The sequence below is a fragment of the Vigna unguiculata genome, chromosome 1 (genome assembly GCF_037176805.1).
Source record: "Vigna unguiculata cultivar grain cowpea cultivar isolate G323 ecotype 2 chromosome 1, ASM3717680v1, whole genome shotgun sequence".
Lineage (NCBI taxonomy): Eukaryota > Viridiplantae > Streptophyta > Magnoliopsida > Fabales > Fabaceae > Vigna > Vigna unguiculata.
Genome location: NC_140792.1, coordinates 21,724,291 through 21,744,182, shown reverse-complemented (window position 1 = coordinate 21,744,182; position 19,892 = coordinate 21,724,291). Strand labels below are relative to the sequence as shown.

Sequence of the window (19,892 nt, the reverse complement as noted above, 5' to 3'; positions counted from 1 at the left end):
CTCAAGGCTGAAGGGTCTCGCTCAGGGCTGAAGGGTCTCGCTCAAGCGAGACGTGCTCGCTCAGGCAAGTCCCTCTTCGCCTAGGCGAGGGCTCAAGAAAGGGGCAGGAGCACACACGGGATCTCGCTTAGGCGAGACCCCTCTCGCCTGGGTGAGGTACTCACTCGCTCAAAAGTTGAGCTGGTCGCCTGGGCGACCTTTCGCGCAAAATGATCCAGGCGAGTCCCTGTTCATCTCGCCTAGGCGAGACTGGCTCGCTTGGGCGAGAATAACAGGCTTCACCACTGTTCTTCTGCAACAGTCGTTCTCACCACACCAAAACAACATACCAAACACATTTTTAGCACACAGAGCCTCAAATCAGTCAAAGATCCTCAGTACAACAGTGAAATAGCAGTAAAAATGGAATACACGAGTGGGTTCTAGCTTCCCTACCTGGAACGAGCTAGTTTAAAGTGTACCGACACCGAACAGCGGAGTACCACAGCTCTAGGAGGAGATCACAGAGCTGGAAAAACGAACAGGGAGTGTTTACTACTGAAGCTCTAACACTACACACGACAAAAGGACCAGGAAAATTATTGGAGCATGGATTGGAAACACTTACGTGGGTCACGAACGGAGTTAAGCGAAAGGTGAACGGAAAGTGCGCTCTGGAACCCTAGCAGAGTGTTCTGTGAGGGCCAAGAGGAGTGACGGCTAGTTCTGCGAAATAGTGAGAGTGAGAGGGTTAGGTCAGATTAGGTTTGATTTTATCACCTGGGCCAGCCCGAGGCCCAATTACAAGGAGCAGCCCCTTTACTTTAGGGCAGAATTAATACAGCAAATTTTATGGGCCTTACATATATAATTTTGTTTTTTATTATAATTTTAATGAAGGGTAATTTATAATTTATTATTATTATTATGAAAAAAAGAAAAAAAATCCGGATATATCTTATGAATAATCACATTACATGACTTTATTATAATTCGATTTACTCTTAACTCGCTAACAATCAAAGATCATAATTCCTATGACAAAGGAGTATAATCCAATTGTAGGATAAAAACCAATTTATTATTTAAGGTATTGGTTATATTACATTATCAACTTAAGAAATAAATTTAAAATGTCTTGTTTTTCTCCGGACAAACTTGCGATGACGCTGCTTTCAATTGCTCCACAGAAATGCCAGCATTGCACATATTAGCAAAGAATCTTGTGTATTTCCTGCCATAGCTTGATAACGTACCGCAAAGGCTCTCATAAGTTTTGATCTGCACCAAATTTATATTAAATTTTGATCATCTATATCATCTACTATGAAGTGCCTAAGAAATTAATTTTACGGTTTCTTTCGATAAGCAAAGAAAGTGTTTAAAAATATGAGGTTAAGTATTTTGTTACTATCTGAAATTTAATCCAAAATTGAAATTTGTCCATGAAATTTCGATATATTTTAATTCTTAAATTTTAAAAATGAATAAATATAGTCATTTTTAACCCAATTACGTTAACTTTTTTTGACGTGTCAATGCATTTCATATTAATATTGGAGTTTGTTTACACCGTTTGACACATTATCGATTCAATATCTACTACGAAATATATTTGATACCTAAAAAAAAGTTAACTTAATTAGATTAAAATGATTATATTTATTCATTTTTAAAGTTTTTAAATCAAATATACAGAATTTCGAACAGAAAAAAATTTTAATTTCAAATCAAAATTCAAGAACTAAAAACATACTTAACTCAAAAATATATATCATTCTACTTACAGAGGTCTTAAAACAGTCCCAATCATCAACGAGAGGTTGGCCTGGTGGACGATAGTGGAGCATCATGGTAGAGCTATTCTCTCCCCCAAACAAGAGATTAGCAATGAGAAGAATAACATTATCTACATGCTCCCGATGAGAAATTTCATCATCTAAGTCTCTTTGAGCTTTCATCTTCTCTTCAGAATCAACCGGGGCTTTTTGCAACTGAAACAAGAAATGATTAATTAGTTATAATTTATTTTAGATTATCGTGTTCAATTTCAATGACCAAGAACTACGTATACCTCCAGCCTAAGATGAAGTAAATGAGCATCTCGTTGGCTATGTCTAGTTTCCCTTGATGGTTCAAAGGAATATGCACTTTCATTATCACTGGGCTGGTAAGGTGCACCAAAGTAGCTAACTAGAAAATCGTTGTTCAACTTTTGATCTCCGTATTGCATCACATGAGAACTCCACAATATTCTTTGCCGAACCTGAAAAATACTCAAAAATATTTTAAATTTGTTTTAAGTCTTCTAAATCATTGTGTCAATATTGTTATTACGGTACAATATATATAAAAGATCGAAAAATAATTTTTTAACAATCAAATTTTAATAATTTTTTATTATAATTTAATGTGATATTTTTTAAATAATTTTTTATTATTTTTTTTTATATTTCAAAATCATTTAAAATTTATTAAAAAAAAATTATCAAAAATTAGTTGTCAAAATATTATAGTCCTAAAAAGTTGGTCCATCGATATCTTACGGTTTCATACTGTTGTTGCAAAGTTTCTTTCCACATATTACTTTTGTCACTGCTCCACAAAGAAATTCAAACGATCAAGGCCATTAATATATGAATAATGGGTAAAGATGCAAAGCTTGGAAACAAGCATTAAAATAGTGCAAATAAAAAGAAAATTAAAACAGCAGCTGAGAGGTGTATAAATTGAGCAAATATAAGTAATAAATTACCAGTCTTCCATCCATGCAATGCTGTAGGCATCTCCTAAACAAGTAGTATAGTTAGGGGGTGCAGGAGGTTTGCCATTAGGACAATAAAACGCATAACTATTTTCATGTGGGTTGGCAGCTGTTGTCACATATATGTTCAAGTTATTCGGAAGAATCCCATCAAACATGCTCCCAGATTCGCATGCTTCCAAGTATATTACCTTTCATAAATTCATGCATCAGTTTAAATATCTATATCAGAGACATCAACTTTTTTTTTTTTGTGTGTAAATTTAACTATAGGACTAAAACTCACCATCTTTTTGTATGATTTAGCGGCATGCTTCTTCTTTAACACTTCCACGAACTCGTGGGCCGCTACGGGTGGCCCCACTGGCATGCCTGATCAGATATTATTTGCAAACTTAAATATTTTGGTTTCAAAACAGACATAACCAATGTATGTGTGTCCAACCAGCAGCCGACACAATACTAGGAGAGACATTAATTTCTATTTAAATGATAACCAATAAAAAAGTAACATAAAAAACGTGTTAAATGTATGAAGAAACTTACTCACGAAACCTGGACTGCCATGGTCCGTAAAATAAATGAATACGGTGTCCCTTCCACTACTCTTCAAAACCTTGCCACTGCCTCCAGAGAGAGCACTACGGTTACCTCTAATCACAGCGAAGAAGTTCTCTGCAGTTGCAGCTGCTCCAGTGTAATCCTAATTAAAAGGTGAAGATTATCTCTTAATATTTAAAAATAAATCATTTAAGTGGAAATCTAGATAATTTTCACATTCCACTTCAATAAGCTTTTAGTTCCTCTGGTTTATATTATATATGATTTTGGAAGTCAAGTTTTTTTAGCTGTAATTCATTGTAATTCACAAGTGTTACACCAATAGATTAAATATTTATTTATTACAATATATAACGAAAATTTTCTCTTTTTTTTTTTCACAATTCAAAATTTCAATTTTACCCTTTAAAATGTAATTATTTATTAAATTTTTAAAAATTGATCGTTATTTTTATACATTTTTTATAAAGCCGTCGATCTCTACTTTTCTTTTCCTATTTATCAATCTTTATTCTCTTATTTTTTTTCATATATTTTACTTTATTTTTAATAAATATAATTTTATTTTATAATTTAATTTAATAATCAGTGGCGGAGGATCATTGGGGCAGGGGTGGCCATGGCCCCCCTCCCCTCCCTCACAATTTTTAATTTTTTATATTATATATATTAATTATTTTCAATTTTTTAATTTTTTTATTATATATAACATATAAAAATTGATAAAAATTAAATGAGATATATTTTTATTTATTTTATAAGGCATAATATTTAATGTTAATAAATATTAAAATATAAAATCAAATGTAATAAATAATAAAAATATTTATTAAGATATTTTTTATTTTCTTTTTCATTGTATTTTTCATTTTTTCACAAGTTATATTGATTTCACATTTTCATATGTTTTCTTTTCGTTTTGAGAAAAAAAAAACAGTTAAATACAAACTTATTCTTTTTTCTTTCATTTATCATTTGTTCTCTTTCATTTGTGAAGATAAAAGGTAACTCTCTCGCATTACTTGATAGTGAAATATTTGTTTAATAGTTAATATTATTTTTTACCTCATGAGCCTTGTATTTATTTTTTATGATTATAGGAAAAAAAAAATGACTGTACTATGTGTTTTTTCATAATCAGCTTTTAATGGGAATTGATTGTCATTGATTTTTTTCTTTTAGTAACTTAATTTTTATTTTTTTAATTAAATTATGATAAATTATTTTTTAATCTTAAACTTAAAAAAGAAATAGGTATATTGATGAAGAATAAAAAAATAGATTTATTTCTTAAAAGTGATAAAAAGAAAGCTATTGGTGAAGATGAAATCAATACAAATTCAATATCTTAGCTTTATGTATCCTGAATCATGATACAAATAATCATATTGTTCTATTAGAGAAACATGTTTTATATTAATATTTTGAAACATGTTTATCTTTACATTGAAAAAGAAATAGTTAAAAATTTTAGTTTTGACTCAATTATGGATGAGTTCAAAAATCTGAAAAACAAAGGACAATTCTTTGTATATATGTGATTTCTTTTGTAGATACACGATTATACTAAATTATTTATACATTTTTATTGTGTTAATGACAATAATTAAATATATAAATTTTGAATTTTGAGTATATTGTTTTGGCTCCCCCAACATTATTAGTCAAGATCTGCCACTGTTAATAATGTTACAATATCATTACCTAATAATATAATATCACACATATTTAAAAAATCATACACACATACGCTATTATGCCTGTGTTTATACTGGTGTTCAATAATCTGGATAGTTAAATCATACTTGTTTTATCAAAATATACAAACAAATATATTAAATAATATGAAAAAATATATTATCATGCGTATTTATTGAAACGATGATAAACGTTAATATGTAATTAATTTTAGAAACATTATTAGAAATTTTAAATTTATAAAATATTTTAAATTTAGTATTCACTATAAATGTTTGGTTATAAATATTTTAAATGAAAAAAGTGAGTTATAAATTTTTTGGTTATAAATTTTTGGTTAAATATATTTTTGGTCCCTTAACTTACACAAAAACTTAGAATTAGTTTCTCTCCAAGATTTTGACCCAATTTAGTCTCCTAACGTTAGAACTACGTACATTTAGTCCTTCTAACCAAATGTTAAATTTATTTGATATTTTAAACGCATTTCATGATAGTTTCTTAGGTAATGTTGATCTGTGTAAAATACTCAAATGTTCTCATGAGATTGATTTGAAACTATAAATAAATTTAACAAAATTTAGTTAAAAAGACTAAATTCACACAATTATAAAGCTAAAAAAACTAAATTGGGACATACTTTTAAAAAGGAATTAATTTTTATTTTTATTTAAAATTAAGTGATAAAAACATATTTAATTTTTTTTTAAAGTGAAAAAACATCATAGATCCATATTTAAAATGTAGGAAATGTAAAAGTAATGATACCTAAAATTTGCAAGTAGTTGACGATGGAAAGAGATGCATACCTTGGGAACTCCTCGATAGACATCAGGACCATTTGGTTTGTTGATTATGATGCCAGGCCTTGGGTTTAGAGGATTGTAGGCAATATCATCGTACATGAAAACGATGATGTTTTCATCTTTAAGACCACCTTTCTTTAGTATTTGGTAGGCATGGCACACATCAGCCTGGTGCCTATAATTTCCATAACCTTGTGAACCAGCAACAAGAACAGCCCACCTTTTTGGCTTCCTATCATCGCCTACACCACCCACACCTTCCAATATACTCACTCCAAAACTTATCCACACTAATACTCTTCTAATGCTCACTTTCATCTTGCTTACAATACATGGAAAAATTGCTACCAAATCAACTTCATTATATAATACAAATGACCTTAAACTCTTGTCAATCCAAGACCAAGTAAAAGTGACTTGCATTAATTAGAACAAGTAAACGTATTAATGACATCTATTATAATATAACAATTTATTAATAAAGGAATAACATTTATTGAATAAGAAAATATTTACTACTGTTTAACGGACATATACATTAATTATAAATATTTAATAAACTAATTAATATTTAATTAATAAAATATTTCACAAAATGAAAATTTATAAATAATAATTAATTTTAATGACTAAAAATAAGAAAGAAGATTAAGTATGTCTTAAAGATACTTTTTAAGGTGTAATTAATGAACATTGAATTAAACAAAATAAAATATTGTTTATTTTTGTTAATAAAAAAGATAAAAAATAATTAACATAATATTGTTTATATTAAAAAATAAAAAATATTTTATTTTTTGTTAATTATTTATTTTACGTTTAATTATATGTTAATTTTTAATAACATTAAAATATAATTATTTTATGGTGTAATTATTTTTTTGACTTTTGTTGTATTCATAAAATAAATTATCAGTTACAATTCACAAATATATAAGACTTATGAACATTTTTGTTCTCTACATAAAATATAATTACACTTATAATTATAATTGAATCTAACAAAAGTTCATAGTTAATTATTATATTAAATTAAATCTAACATATCAATTATTAATGCAGCTTTATTTTATTTAGAAGACAAAAACATTGATAAGTATTATACAATTGTGTTTAATATTTTATTTAATAATTATATTTTAATGTTGCTAAAAATTAAAATATAATTAAACATAAAAAGGTTTAAATTAATACAAAAAATAGTATTAAACATCTAAAAAGTTAACAAAAAGAAAAATAATTAAATTATCAATTTGAGACTTCATTGATTTTCCTTTATTTGACTTTTCAATAACCTTTTGTAACATTCCTCTTAACTTTAACAAAATCTCTTATATTATAGTAATAAACAATGTTTCAATATCTGAAATTATTAATTATAAATACATAAAGTTAGTAATATGTCATAGAGGTATTTTTTTTCTTACCTTTTAGTAGATACCTTAAAATTTTCAAAATACTTTTGTATCATAGAGTTATGGCTTAAAAATTTCAAAGAATATATTTATCTTTATAAAATATGTTATATGTATTTATATTATTTTAATTAATGGAGTTAATTATTCCAACTTTTAATGTAAAAATGATGAAATCAATTAACATTAATTATTTCTTAACCAGTACGAGCACGATTTAACATTCTCCTAATTATTAGGTTCATAATTCATTTAATATTATGCTTAATTATAAATTTTTACAACATTCAATATTCATTGATTACACCTTAAACAATGTCCTTAGGGCACTGGTTAACATGACCCATAAATAAAAAATAATTATTCATTATATACAATGATCAATTTAGATACTAATTTATAAATTAAAAATTATTGGTAACTAAAATACTTTCTATTATGAATTGATCTTTAAATTTGTTGGTCTTTACATTGGTCTCTAATTAGAAAATTATTCTCTAAATTGATCTCTAAAACTATTTTTGGTCACTAAAATTGGTTATTATTTAAGAATTTTCTTGTAGTATTTTTACCATAAAAATAATTTTATTGGGTAATAAAAATTTTTCTTTTGAATGTATCTTTCTAAACACATTCTAAAATAAGATTTATACTATTACATTTTATATTGTATGGTTAATTAAAATTATTTATTAGTAACCACTACAACAAAAAATATTTTTAACAAGGGTTATTTTTGGCATTTCTACGGGTTTTAACCCCCGCTAAAAGAGTTACTCGCGATTTGCTTTTCCCTTAGAAAAACCAGCATTGTTAACAAATTACTGGTGGTTTTGACTAATCCTTGGTAAAGCAATACTTACCGGCGGTTCAGAACCCCTAGTATTTACCGGTGGTTCAGAACCCCTGGTATTTACCGGCAGTTCAGAACCCCTGGCATTTACTGGCAGTTTGGAACCTCTAGTATTTACAAGTAGTTTAGAATCTCTGGTATTTACCGACGGTTTTGGAACACGTATTATTTACCGACAATTCTGAAACCCCTAATACTTTGCGAGAGTTTTGCAAACCTCTCCTAATTGTCAATAGTTTAAACCCTTTATACTATATGACAGTACTAGAAGTCCTTTTTCAATGTTTTTTTATCCCTGCAATGCAATTTATTATTTATTGATGTTTTTACTTATTTTTCAAATTCCCTTAATTTTATTTGTTACACTGTTTGAATGCATATAATTCCTAAAACATATGATATAGAAAACAAAAATTCTAATATTTGGACATTTGTTTATAACTAGATATAACATTCATGAAAACAAGAAACATTATCTATAAGTTCAAGGTAAATAATAAAATTTAAACGTTCAAACTAGTGAAATATTACAATATCTTTGTTCTTATAATTATAAAGTCTGACATAATGAAAGTCTAATAAAATTCTTCAACTATCAATCTTGACCTCCCTTGATCAGATACCTAACATAAAAAAAATCATAATTAGTAACATTGTTTATTGTATAAAATATCAGAATATAAAACCTCCAAGGCCCCCACATTTCATAACTTGTCAAATATGCATGCGTTAAAAATACTAGATGTAATTTTGTTTAGATGAATACTTGCTTCAATGAAAGAGAGTGGAAAGAAAAGAATGAGACATTGTGTGCTAGTGGGGAACATCTGTTGCTTCAATATTGCTTTTCATAATTCATACATCAGACCAAAAAATCATATCCAAGTCATGAATCAGTATGTGTACCAGATTCAACAACACTAACGTTGTGTTTGGAATAAGCATTTCAACAATGCTGAGAAGTTGAAATGCATTGTATTTGAATTGCTTGCAATTAAATTCCCATCATTTTCTAAATAACTTGTTTGGATAAAGAATTTAAAATACCATACACATCAATTTATTGTTTAGATAAAATAACTGAATTTCTTGCGGGATAAAATTTTATTTTAACCATATTTTTTTTAGACTTAATTATGTTTTGAGTTCATGATAAATTTGGAAACGGGCTAGATGACTAAGGTGGGTCAGGCCTGTAACATCCCTAAGGAATATTACTTTCAAAATATCACAAACAATTAAATAAATGAGACTAAATACGACAATATAAAAATTTTCCTCATTTATATACGCAGATTCCAAAAACGCGGGAAATTAAAGTCGTACTATCAAAACATTGTAACCGTTCACAATTCAAAAACATTACAACTCATAAAAGCCAAAACGGCTAATGTCCAAAACATAAATACATCAGAAAGTTTAAATCTTCAAAAGCCCAAATCATCCCTCTCTCTGATCTCAAGCGTCTCCCGGCTCACCTGTCAAGTCATCTGCTATCGGATAACGAATCATCCGATCATCGCCATGCACACACAGATAGGGTGAGTTATGCATATTAAACAAATTAAATATGATACCCATCCCAATAAAAATTTACAGATACATGTTAAGTACAAGTTATTCACCACGATCTCAGATTCCTTCCTGAGTCTCATGCATGAAACTAGGTCTTGGGACTTTCACTGTGCTTCCACGAAACTATCCCTTTCGTGGTCCAACCCTACGAGCCAATCCTGCTCATAGTCCAACCCTACAGACTCCTCGCCTGTAGTAACACATCCAAGCTTACACAACTTGGACCCTAGCACACACGCAATCACCATACTATGGACTCCTCGCCCGATAGTAGCTGACGGGAACATCACAGTTCCTTGCCCATCGTGCGCACAACGCATGCAATCACCATACTAAGGACTCCTCGCCCAATAGTAGCCAACGGGAACTCATCTAGTTCCATGCCCATCATGCGTTCCACCACTCAAGCACGTCCCAGACCTCTATTGGACTTAGTCCTTCAACCCAAGCATAAAAGAAGTGAACTTAGTCCTTTGAGTTCACTAATCAAGCAAAAGAAGATAATTGTACAGCCACACAAACCGCCTGGTACCGCTTAGACACCGCTAGGCGGATACTGGCAGAAAACTGCCCAGCGGTAACACTCCCACCGCCAGGCGCTGCGGCCCAGATTGGACCCGAAATTCTCCGTCACCGCCTGGCGGACACCACCCTGCCGCCAGGCGCCTAGCGCTAACAGTGGCCACTGCCACTTGTCTTTCACTCTACCGCCAGGCGGTTCACCTCGCGGCTCCAGGCGCTATACCAGTAGCGCAATGCTACTGGTTTTTGGCACTTTTTACAGGTCTTAGTAGACCCACATTTACATAATATTTCCATCACTCATTCATTCTTAACTTTACAAGACGAAAAATCAAACCAGAATGTAATATGTACAATTAGCTAAACCCGAATCTCAATCCTCTCATCTCGATATGCCTCGCATAATACAGTACAAGAGCATGCCCTATGGTGTAACTAGTAAGCTCATCACTCACCACAATACAAAGTACAGTTTGCAGTACTCTTCTCTAATTGCACTTGCACCTAAGTCATACCACAAATAAATCCTTAGTCCTCCTATGTTAGTGTGTTCACTTAATTCATGAAAAGAGATTTACTGACTTTTAACCCAAATCTTCCAGAAATCCCCCCCTATGTCTCTCCATAACACATTTTTCAGCAACATCACCAAGACGTTCTCCCCTCTGATGCGTCGCCTGGCGGTCACCCAAGTGCCGCCAGGCGGTTCATACCAGTTTTGCACACTGCCACATTTTCCAGCATTCACAGTGTTCACCACTAACCCAAATTCCTTTTGCATTAATTCTAACATATCTCCACCTCCACACAACAATCAACATTCATATCCTAATCACATTAATTGTCTATTTTCAATCAACAAAACTCACCATCGCGATCAACCATGTTTTCCAATTCTAATTCCTCATAAACCCTAAATTCCCAATTCCATTATAGTTCACGTATTAATCCACCAATTATAAATTTTAAAATCAACAATCCATCAAATCAGTTATATTCAAATCACCAGATTCTCCCCGAACCTCGCACACCACAAAAATACCAAGAATCAGAAGAAACTGGGTAACCCAGTTCGTGTCGCCTGGCGGGCTACCCTTAGCCGCCAGGCGGTGCATATCAAAACCCAGAAAACAAGCGCTGGTGGCATGAGCAGCCTGGCGGTCCTTCAACCCCGCCAGGCGGTTTCTGGAATTTTTCCAGAAAACGCAGAAAATAACAGTGGATCATCAATTTACACATTTCATATAGTCCAGAAAAACACGATCGACATATACATATATATATATATATATAGATATATATACAAGCAAAACAACTCCCCTAACCTGGATTAAAGCTTTCCCCGATATTCTTCTACTTCTTTCCTTGAACTCCAATTGATCTCCCTAGCCTTCTCTCAATTCAGCCCCCACTGATCCACCCACACTCTTAGTTCCTCACTGAATTTCGCACTCTCTGTCTACCTCACAATACCCTCTGCAGAAAACTTTCTTTTCCCTCACAATTAGGCTCTTTAGTGGTGTTTTAATGGTGAGTTAAAACCTTAAACGAAAAACTGCATTAAGAGGGGAAAATGACCATTCAAACTCACTAATTGGCTTGCTTTCCAGCTTCCCCTAACTGATACTCCTGCTAGGCTTTTCCTTAACCCTTCAACTTCAAATCAAAACCTAAAATGGCAAAAATGAAGTTTCCTTTGGGTCTCCCAAGGTTTGAACCCACATCCATGCACAAGCCAACTCAATGCCTAACCAATGCAACCAATTCATATTTCATACTAACCAATACAATTCAATAATCATAAAACCCACAACACGTTTTAATATACACAAAAATAATACAAATTTAATAACACAAAAAAAAAATAACATACATAGGACTCGAACCCAAGTCCTTTCACACAATCGAAGTACTCTCAATCACATGAGCTAGTACTTTTCCATGTCATACACTCCGCATTTATTACTTTAAAGGTTCCCCTTACCCACATTTATCCACTTAATTACTTAATTAATTATTTAATTTTTTTCCCGGGTCTTACATTTCCCCCACCTTCAAAAGTTTTCGTCCTCGAAAATAAGACTTACCAGGAAACAGATGTGGATAGGATAACTTCATGCGATCCTCCATCTCCCAGGTCATCTCCTGAGTTGCCTCATCCCAAAGCACCTTCACCGTATTTATCTTCTTACCCCTCAGATGTTTGACTTGAGAGTCCAGGATGCGAACCGATCCAGCTGGTATGGTCAAATCTTCCCGCACTTGTACATCATCAGCCTCTAATACATGGTCTGGACTTGCAACGTATTTCCTCAACTGAGAAACATGGAATACGTTGTGCAAGTTCGCTAGATGAGGTGGCAAGGCAATTTCGTAGGCTGCCGGCCCAATTCTCCGCGTAATCTGATAGGGTCCTATAAACCGCAGTGTCAACTTCCTCGATTTTAGAACCCTTCCAACTCCCGTGGTTGGGGTAACCCGTAGGAACACATGATCACCTTCATCAAACTCCAATGGCCGCCTTCTTTTATCAGCATAGGACTTTTGCCGACTCTGTGTGGCTCTCATCCGATCCTGGATTAATTTAACTTTTCCAGTTGTCTGCTGCAGAAACTCGGGACCAAGCATAAGGGCTTCCCCATCCTGATACCAACACAGTGGTGTTCTACACCTACGACCATATAATGCTTCGTACGGTGCCATTCCAATACTAGCATGATAACTATTATTATATGTGAATTCCACCAAAGGTAACACATCGTTCCAGTTTCCTAGATGGTCTAACACACATGACCGCAACAAATCTTCCAATGATTGTATAGTACACTCAGACTGACCATCCGTCTGGGGATGATACGCTGAACTCATCCTCAATTGGGTTCCCAAGGCTGCTTGCAAGGATTACCAAAACCGTGAGATGAACCTCGGATCCCGATCCGACACTATGCTTTCTGGCACCCCATGTAACCTCACTACTTCTCGTACATAAGTTTCTGCTAGTCTATCCATCGACCATTTCTGATTTATAGGTAAGAAGTGCGAACACTTAGTCAATCTGTCCACAATTACCCAGACCGAGTCATGACCTCTGATCGATTTCGGCAAGTGTGTCACAAAATCCATGGAGATACTGTCCCACTTCCACTGAGGTATTTCCAATGGTTGTAGGGTACCTCCCAGCCTTTGATGTTCAATTTTGGCCTTTTGACATACCAAACATTGAGCAACAAAGTCGACCACGTCAGATTTCATTCTGTTCCACCAAAAGGACTCTTTCAAATCCTTGTACATCTTAGTCATACCAGGATGTATGCTAAGACGACTTTGATGACCTTCCTTTAGAATTTCCCTCCTGAACATGGGTCCTCCAGGCACGCACACCCTACCTCTGAAACGTAGAATACCGTTTTCCCCCATCTGGTAATCCTTTCCTTTATCAGTACCCAACCATCCTTTAAATTGTTGTAACTCCATATCATGCCCCTGAGCCACACATATCTCATTCAAGAAGTCATTAGTAACCTTCAACATACTGCACCGTATGACCCCTTGACCAAATTGCATTCCCAAGTTCATGTCTCGGAGTTTTTCAATTAGCTCCAACTCCTTTACCATCATGCAGGAGACATGCATCTTCTTACGACTCAATGCATCAGCTACGACATTTGCCTTGCCCGGGTGATAAAGCAATTCAAAATCGTAGTCTTTCAGGTACTCCATCCACCTGCGCTGTCTCATATTTAACTCTTTCTGGTCGAACAAGTATTTCAGGCTTTTGTGATCGCTGAAAACTTGGAACTGAGACCCGTACAAGTAGTGTCTCCAAGACTTAAGAGCAAATACAATAGCTGCTAGCTCCAAGTCGTGAGTCGGGTAATTTTTCTCGTGTACTTTCAACTGACGAGAAGCATATGCGACCGGTCTCTTGTCCTGCATCAACACACACCCCAGCCCCTGATAAGACGCATCACAATACACCTCAAACATTTTCTCCGAATCAGGAATCACTAACACCGGGGCGGTAGTCAGACACCTCTTCATGTTCTCAAAACACTCCTCACACTTTTCAGTCCATGAGAAGGGCTGATCTTTTCTTGTGAGCTGTGTCAATGGATTCACTTTCTTTGAGAACCCCTCCACAAACCTCCTGTAATATCCTGCCAGACCTAGGAAACTCCTCACCTCAGTCACCGTCTTAGGCCTCTCCCACTTAAGGACCGTCTCGATCTTAGCCGGATCCACCCAATGCCTTTGGCTGATATGACATGCCCAAGGAATTGTATCTCGTCCAGCCAAAACTCGCACTTGGACAATTTCCCATACAACTGATGATCTCTGAGTATCTTCAATACTACCCTCAAATGATCAACATGCTCTTCCCTAGTCTTTGAGTAAATAAGTATGTCATCTATGAAAACGACGACAAACTTATCTAACCAAGGTCGAAAGATTCTATTCATGTAGTCCATGAATATGGCTGGTGCATTCGTTACTCCGAATGGCATCACTACATATTCGTAGTGGCCATACCTCGACCTGAAAGCCGTCTTTTGTACATCCTCCGGCTTCACCAAGATCTGATGATACCCAGATCGCAAGTCTATCTTAGAGAATATTCCTGCCCCTTTCAACTGACCTAGTAGATCGTCAATCCTCGGTAACGGATACTTATTCTTGATTGTTAATTTGTTTAGCTACCTGTAATCAACGCAAAGTCTTCAGCTCCCATCTTTCTTCTTCACTAGTAATACCGGAGCTCCCCACGGCGATGCACTAGGCCGAATAAATTTCTTCTCAAGTAGATCCTCTATTTGCTTCTTGAGTTCTGTCAATTCTGCAGGTGCCGTTTTGTACGGCGTCATGGATACCTGACCTGCACCAGGAACTAAATCGATAGAGAAATCTATGTCTCGACTTGGGGGCAGTCCCGGTACTTCATCCGGAAATACATCTGCGTACTCATTGACAATAGGGATATTCTGGATCATCTCCAATGCGCTTTTCTTTTCTGGTTTAGCCATCACCATAAAACATGTGGCCCCTTCTTGCAGCGCTCTCACGGCTTCTTGAGTTGAGATCAACTCTAACCCTTCCTGCTCTGGGAATACCAAACTGCATCGTCCACAATCAATTATGACGTGATTATTGGACAACCAGTCCATTCCCAATATTACGTCCAGTCCCTCAAGAGGCAAGCACACCAAGTTCACCTTGAATCTGCGACCTGCCACTTCCATCACACACCCCACGCAGACTGAACTGGTTGCTACCTGACCTGAGGAAGGAGTTGACACCAGCAACTCACATCCCAAATCACGTTTCTCCAAATTCAGTCTCCCCACACAAGCATTAGAAATGAAGGAATGTGTTGCTTTAGAGTTGAACAACACCAAAACTGACTTGCCAATTAACACACAGGGCTCAAGAATAAGGTTACCTGACTGGGTAGCCTCCGTGGAGGTCATAGCGAACACCCTTCCTGCTGCTCTAGCTCTCTCAGCTGGGGACGTTGTTGGCTTTTTCACCCCGATACTCTTCTTCTCCGGGCAGTTATTGGCAAAGTGGCCCAGCTTGTCGCATATGAAGCATTTCCGACGATCTCCTGATCCTCCTACCCCACCGGTTATCTGAGGGCAATTCCTCTTTAAATGGGGCCCACCACACTGGTAACACGTAGGGCCCTGAGAAGTCTGGGGTCGACTATATGGTTTCTTCATCTGTCTTGCCTCTGCGATATTCTTCTGATGTCGACTTGCTGGGTTCGGCCTAGCGACGATCCAACAAGGTTGGGCCAGCCGGGAAACCCAAACGTACTGGGTCGGCCCAATAATCCAAATAGGCCTGATCAGCCTAACGACCCATACGAGTCGGTCATGCCTGTCACGTTCGTCGATCCAGCCTGACCCGACCTATATAGGCCGTTGGCCCAACTTGGCCACACTAGGTCATCAGACCCGCCCAACCCATCTAGGTTGTTATGTCATTAGGCACAACCGGCCAATCTATGTCATTGGGTCGGTTCGACCCGGCTAGGTCATTGGACCGATTAGGCTTGTCTAAGTCGTCAAACCGGTCGAGCCCATCAAGGTTGTAGGGTCAGTCAGGCATGTCGAGTCAGCGGGTCAATCGGACCCATTTGGGTTGTTGGACCCGTACAAGTCATTGGGATGTTTGACACGTCTAGGTCATCAAGCTCGTCCGATACCTCTAGGTCGTTTGACACACCCATCCGTGTGGGTCGTCGAGTCCACCTAGCCCTTTCGAGCCATTGGACCCACCCTACCTGTCTTTGTCGTCGAGTCGATTCGACCAATCTTTGCCTTCGAGCCCACCTAGCCCGTGTAGGTTGTCGAGCTCGCCCGACCCGTTTGTGTCGTTGGGCCAGCCTGGTATATCCATGTCGTCGAGCCCGCTCTATAACATTCCATCTTGATATTACAAATTTAATTAATAAAAATATGATATTAATATTAAAACCTCATTTATTAAGCTCCATTTTCCAAAACACGAGAAATATAAAAACTTTATTTCATAACAAAAACCAGCTCATAACCAATTATTATAAAATTCAATATATTATCAAAAATTGTCTCATAATAAATCCAATTTCTATAATTCAATTGATTACAAGAGAAACCTTAAAATTAGTTAAATAAACTCTTTGTAGAAATGTTACCATGATAGCCCATGCTCCGGTTCTATGTCTCACCAGATCCACCTACAACATCATCTGCTCCCGTGTACCGCGTACACGATCATCGCTAAAACACAAGCAGATATGGTAAGCTAACAGTTTAAACCATACACATAATATGAAACAATTATAGCAACACGAACACACCAAAGGAATTTCCATCCTTTGATTCCATAACACATGGCCACTACCATGTTACCCATATGTTCTATGTCTTCTAATGAATACCTCAAGATGTCTTGTTGCCACACCTACCAATCACAACTGGCAGAACATGTGTAGGAAATCTTGGTATGGACCACAGTCCAAAACGCCAGGTGGAGTTCCCAATACGAATATTATTCGTAACGTCCCAAGACTACCAAACCCGTTGGTCTCAAACCAAGGAGGGCAATCTATCTGGACTCGTCGTACAAGCCACAACTCGCACACTCACACCGACAACACTCGCCAACCTGAGTCACAACTCAAGAGTTCCTCGTGTTCATCCGTAATCTCGAGCCACAACTCGAGGGATGCAATTCCGAGTCACAACTCAAGGAATGCCATGTGCTTAACCCCTATCCCGAGCCACAACTCAAGGGATATGTTCCGAGCCACAACTCAAGGAACACCAGCAAGCAGACCTTTAAGGTATCATTGAAGCATTGTAGACCACGCGCATCCACAGCACACAAGCAATTACTTTGACCATGGACCCAGGATACACGATGCTCCCACAAACCTGCCCGCTCGTGGTCCTACATATACGAACCTCCCCACTCGTAGTCCAACTATACGGACCTCCCCGCCCATAGTGCAACACACATGATCCAATAGATACGAACCTCCCCGCTCGCAGCAGCCCTCAAGTGTGAACACAGAACATACGAACTTCCCTGCTCGTATCCTCACATGAGAGCATCATAATATGAACCTCCCCGCTCATATTATCACGTGTTCACCACCAACCATGAACCTACTCACTCATGAAACAAACAAGAATCTCTTGGTCCAAGTCTCACATCACAAACACGCAAAACGCATACCAAAAGAGCACACTGTTCTCTGTGCTATCGCTTGGCACTACCTAAGCGCCGTTAGGTGAAATCACAACGTAAACCGCTTGGCGGGCACCTCTCACCGCCAGGGCCAGTCAGATCCTGATCCACTATTTTTAGGGTTATCGCCTAGCTGGTCACTCCTCAACGCCAGGCGCCTCACGTTCCAGAGATATCCCATATTGTCCTATCGCCTAACGGCCTCCCATGTCCTGCCAAGCGCTATACCAATAGTGAAACTTTACTAGTTTTAACACCCAAACAGAGTAAGATCAATCCTAATCTTATAATATGCATATCCACAATCAAGAATATAGGATTTAAGAAATCAACATGACTCACATGCACAATCTCAATTTAGATGGCTTTAGCATACATGTACACAAGTATCACCCATTAAAACATATATTTTGCCAACCAACACACATTTTCATGGAACCACTATAAGACAACAAACATAACTCATGCTCCTTAAAACATTCATACATCAGTCCAACCCATGTTATTTTCTACTTATTAGTTTCCCAACCCTTTGCGTGTATACAATTTGCAAACACCAAATAAGCCACAATCAAGCTATATACTTATTCTCCATGGCCTCACAATTCCATTACATTTTAAGTATGATTATCATGTTCCCATACTTGCCCAAAACCCATCATGATAATGCAACACTCTACCATAACGATATCATCAATAGTGGCCTTTTTCACACACTTATAACATCATACATTCAAACTAACATATGTTTATTTATATATTCAACATGGCTTAGCAAACACTACCAAAAACATACTCATCAATCACAAATATATATACTTATATACATACATTCACCAATCAAGGTCATACTAGCACTTAAGCACACTTAATCATCCATTAATAATCATATTCTTAGGGTATTCAAACAACCAATCATGACTGACGTATATCTCCAACTGCAGACATCCAATGCAAATCTCCACCGTTCAAAGTGAAGAACAACATTGATACGAACCTATTTAGGAAAGAGTATGATCGTTTCTGAATTTCAATCCTTAAGAGGCAAGACACGAATAAATCATAAAAGAACGCGGAATAAGATAGAGATGGAGGACGCCACAATCTAGCAGATTGATAAGTCAAGTGAAGATTCGCCACAAAGATGTTAATCTTTGATAAGAACCGGAGGCCTAAGCCAAGAACAAAGAGATTCCTCTCTTTAATGAAATCAAATTCAATATATGACTAAAAGTGTCTACATTGTTTTTGGTACCTCTATATAGAGACACAAAAGTTTAAGAAAACCTGAGAACCCTACAAGAAGGCCCAAACCCAAAACATTAAAACATAAAATAATTTATAAAAGAATACCCAAAGCCCGAAAACATAGAACATAACTAATTTCTAAGAAACCCAAAGTCTAAAAACATAAACTAATTTTCCTAAAAACTATCCTTCAAATGTGCTTCAAGTCATGATCTTCATATTCTTTGAATTCCAGATTGCTTGTAGCATTATGAGCCCTGAATAGTTTTGATCTTTTAAACTCTTGCTCCTTGCCCTTGTAATAGGTCCTTTAAATTGTAAAGGTTCATATGGAATCTTGGGATAGTCCTCTATCATTCCCTCTTTCTTGAAGAGAATTTGTCCTCAAATTTGTCTCACTTGAAATTCTTTATCATTCTCTCCTGTTTGGAGAGAATTCGACCCGAATTCTAGAAGGTCCTAGGCACAAACACAAACATAAATCAAAGACACAAATAAAAAATAAAATAAAATAATAGAAATTCTACTAAAATGATATTTGTATCCTGAAAAAGGTCAATTTCTTATTATCAAAGATTTTGGAGTTTTGCCTCCAGGGTCAAATACCCACCTGCACCAATCATCAAACAATTTTAAATTAAAGATAAAATGCTTAAAGAAAAGAAAAGGAATATTGCTCAAACAAACAACCCAATTATAGGTATGACTTTGATCACCCATAGGTTTGTTAGAAATAG

General features: G+C 35.9%; 1 protein-coding gene across 1 annotated transcript; it reads right to left on the bottom strand.

Moving 5' to 3' along the window:
* Positions 1 to 933: 933 nt before the first annotated feature.
* Positions 934 to 6,154, bottom strand: LOC114196266 (vacuolar-processing enzyme-like). The gene is made up of 8 exons (XM_028086859.2): positions 5,812 to 6,154; positions 3,290 to 3,446; positions 3,030 to 3,115; positions 2,735 to 2,934; positions 2,526 to 2,574; positions 2,054 to 2,245; positions 1,767 to 1,973; positions 934 to 1,260 (listed from the first exon to the last, which is right to left on the bottom strand). The coding sequence occupies exons 1-8, from the start codon at positions 6,124 to 6,126 to the stop codon at positions 1,108 to 1,110; spliced, it is 1,359 nt and encodes a 452-aa protein (XP_027942660.1). The 5' UTR covers positions 6,127 to 6,154; the 3' UTR covers positions 934 to 1,107.
* Positions 6,155 to 19,892: the final 13,738 nt, after the last annotated feature.

Excerpts from the sequence above, each read along its gene's own strand:
- LOC114196266 (XM_028086859.2), bottom strand. The coding sequence starts at position 6,126 with ATGAAAGTGAGCATTAGAAGAGTATTAGTGTGGATAAGTTTTGGAGTG. Across the intron at positions 3,116-3,289 it reads TGGCAGTCCAGGTTTCGTGA|GCATGCCAGTGGGGCCACCC; the intron begins GTAAGTTTCTTC and ends ATATCTGATCAG. Across the intron at positions 1,974-2,053 it reads TACTTCATCTTAGGCTGGAG|TTGCAAAAAGCCCCGGTTGA; the intron begins GTATACGTAGTT and ends TTCTTGTTTCAG.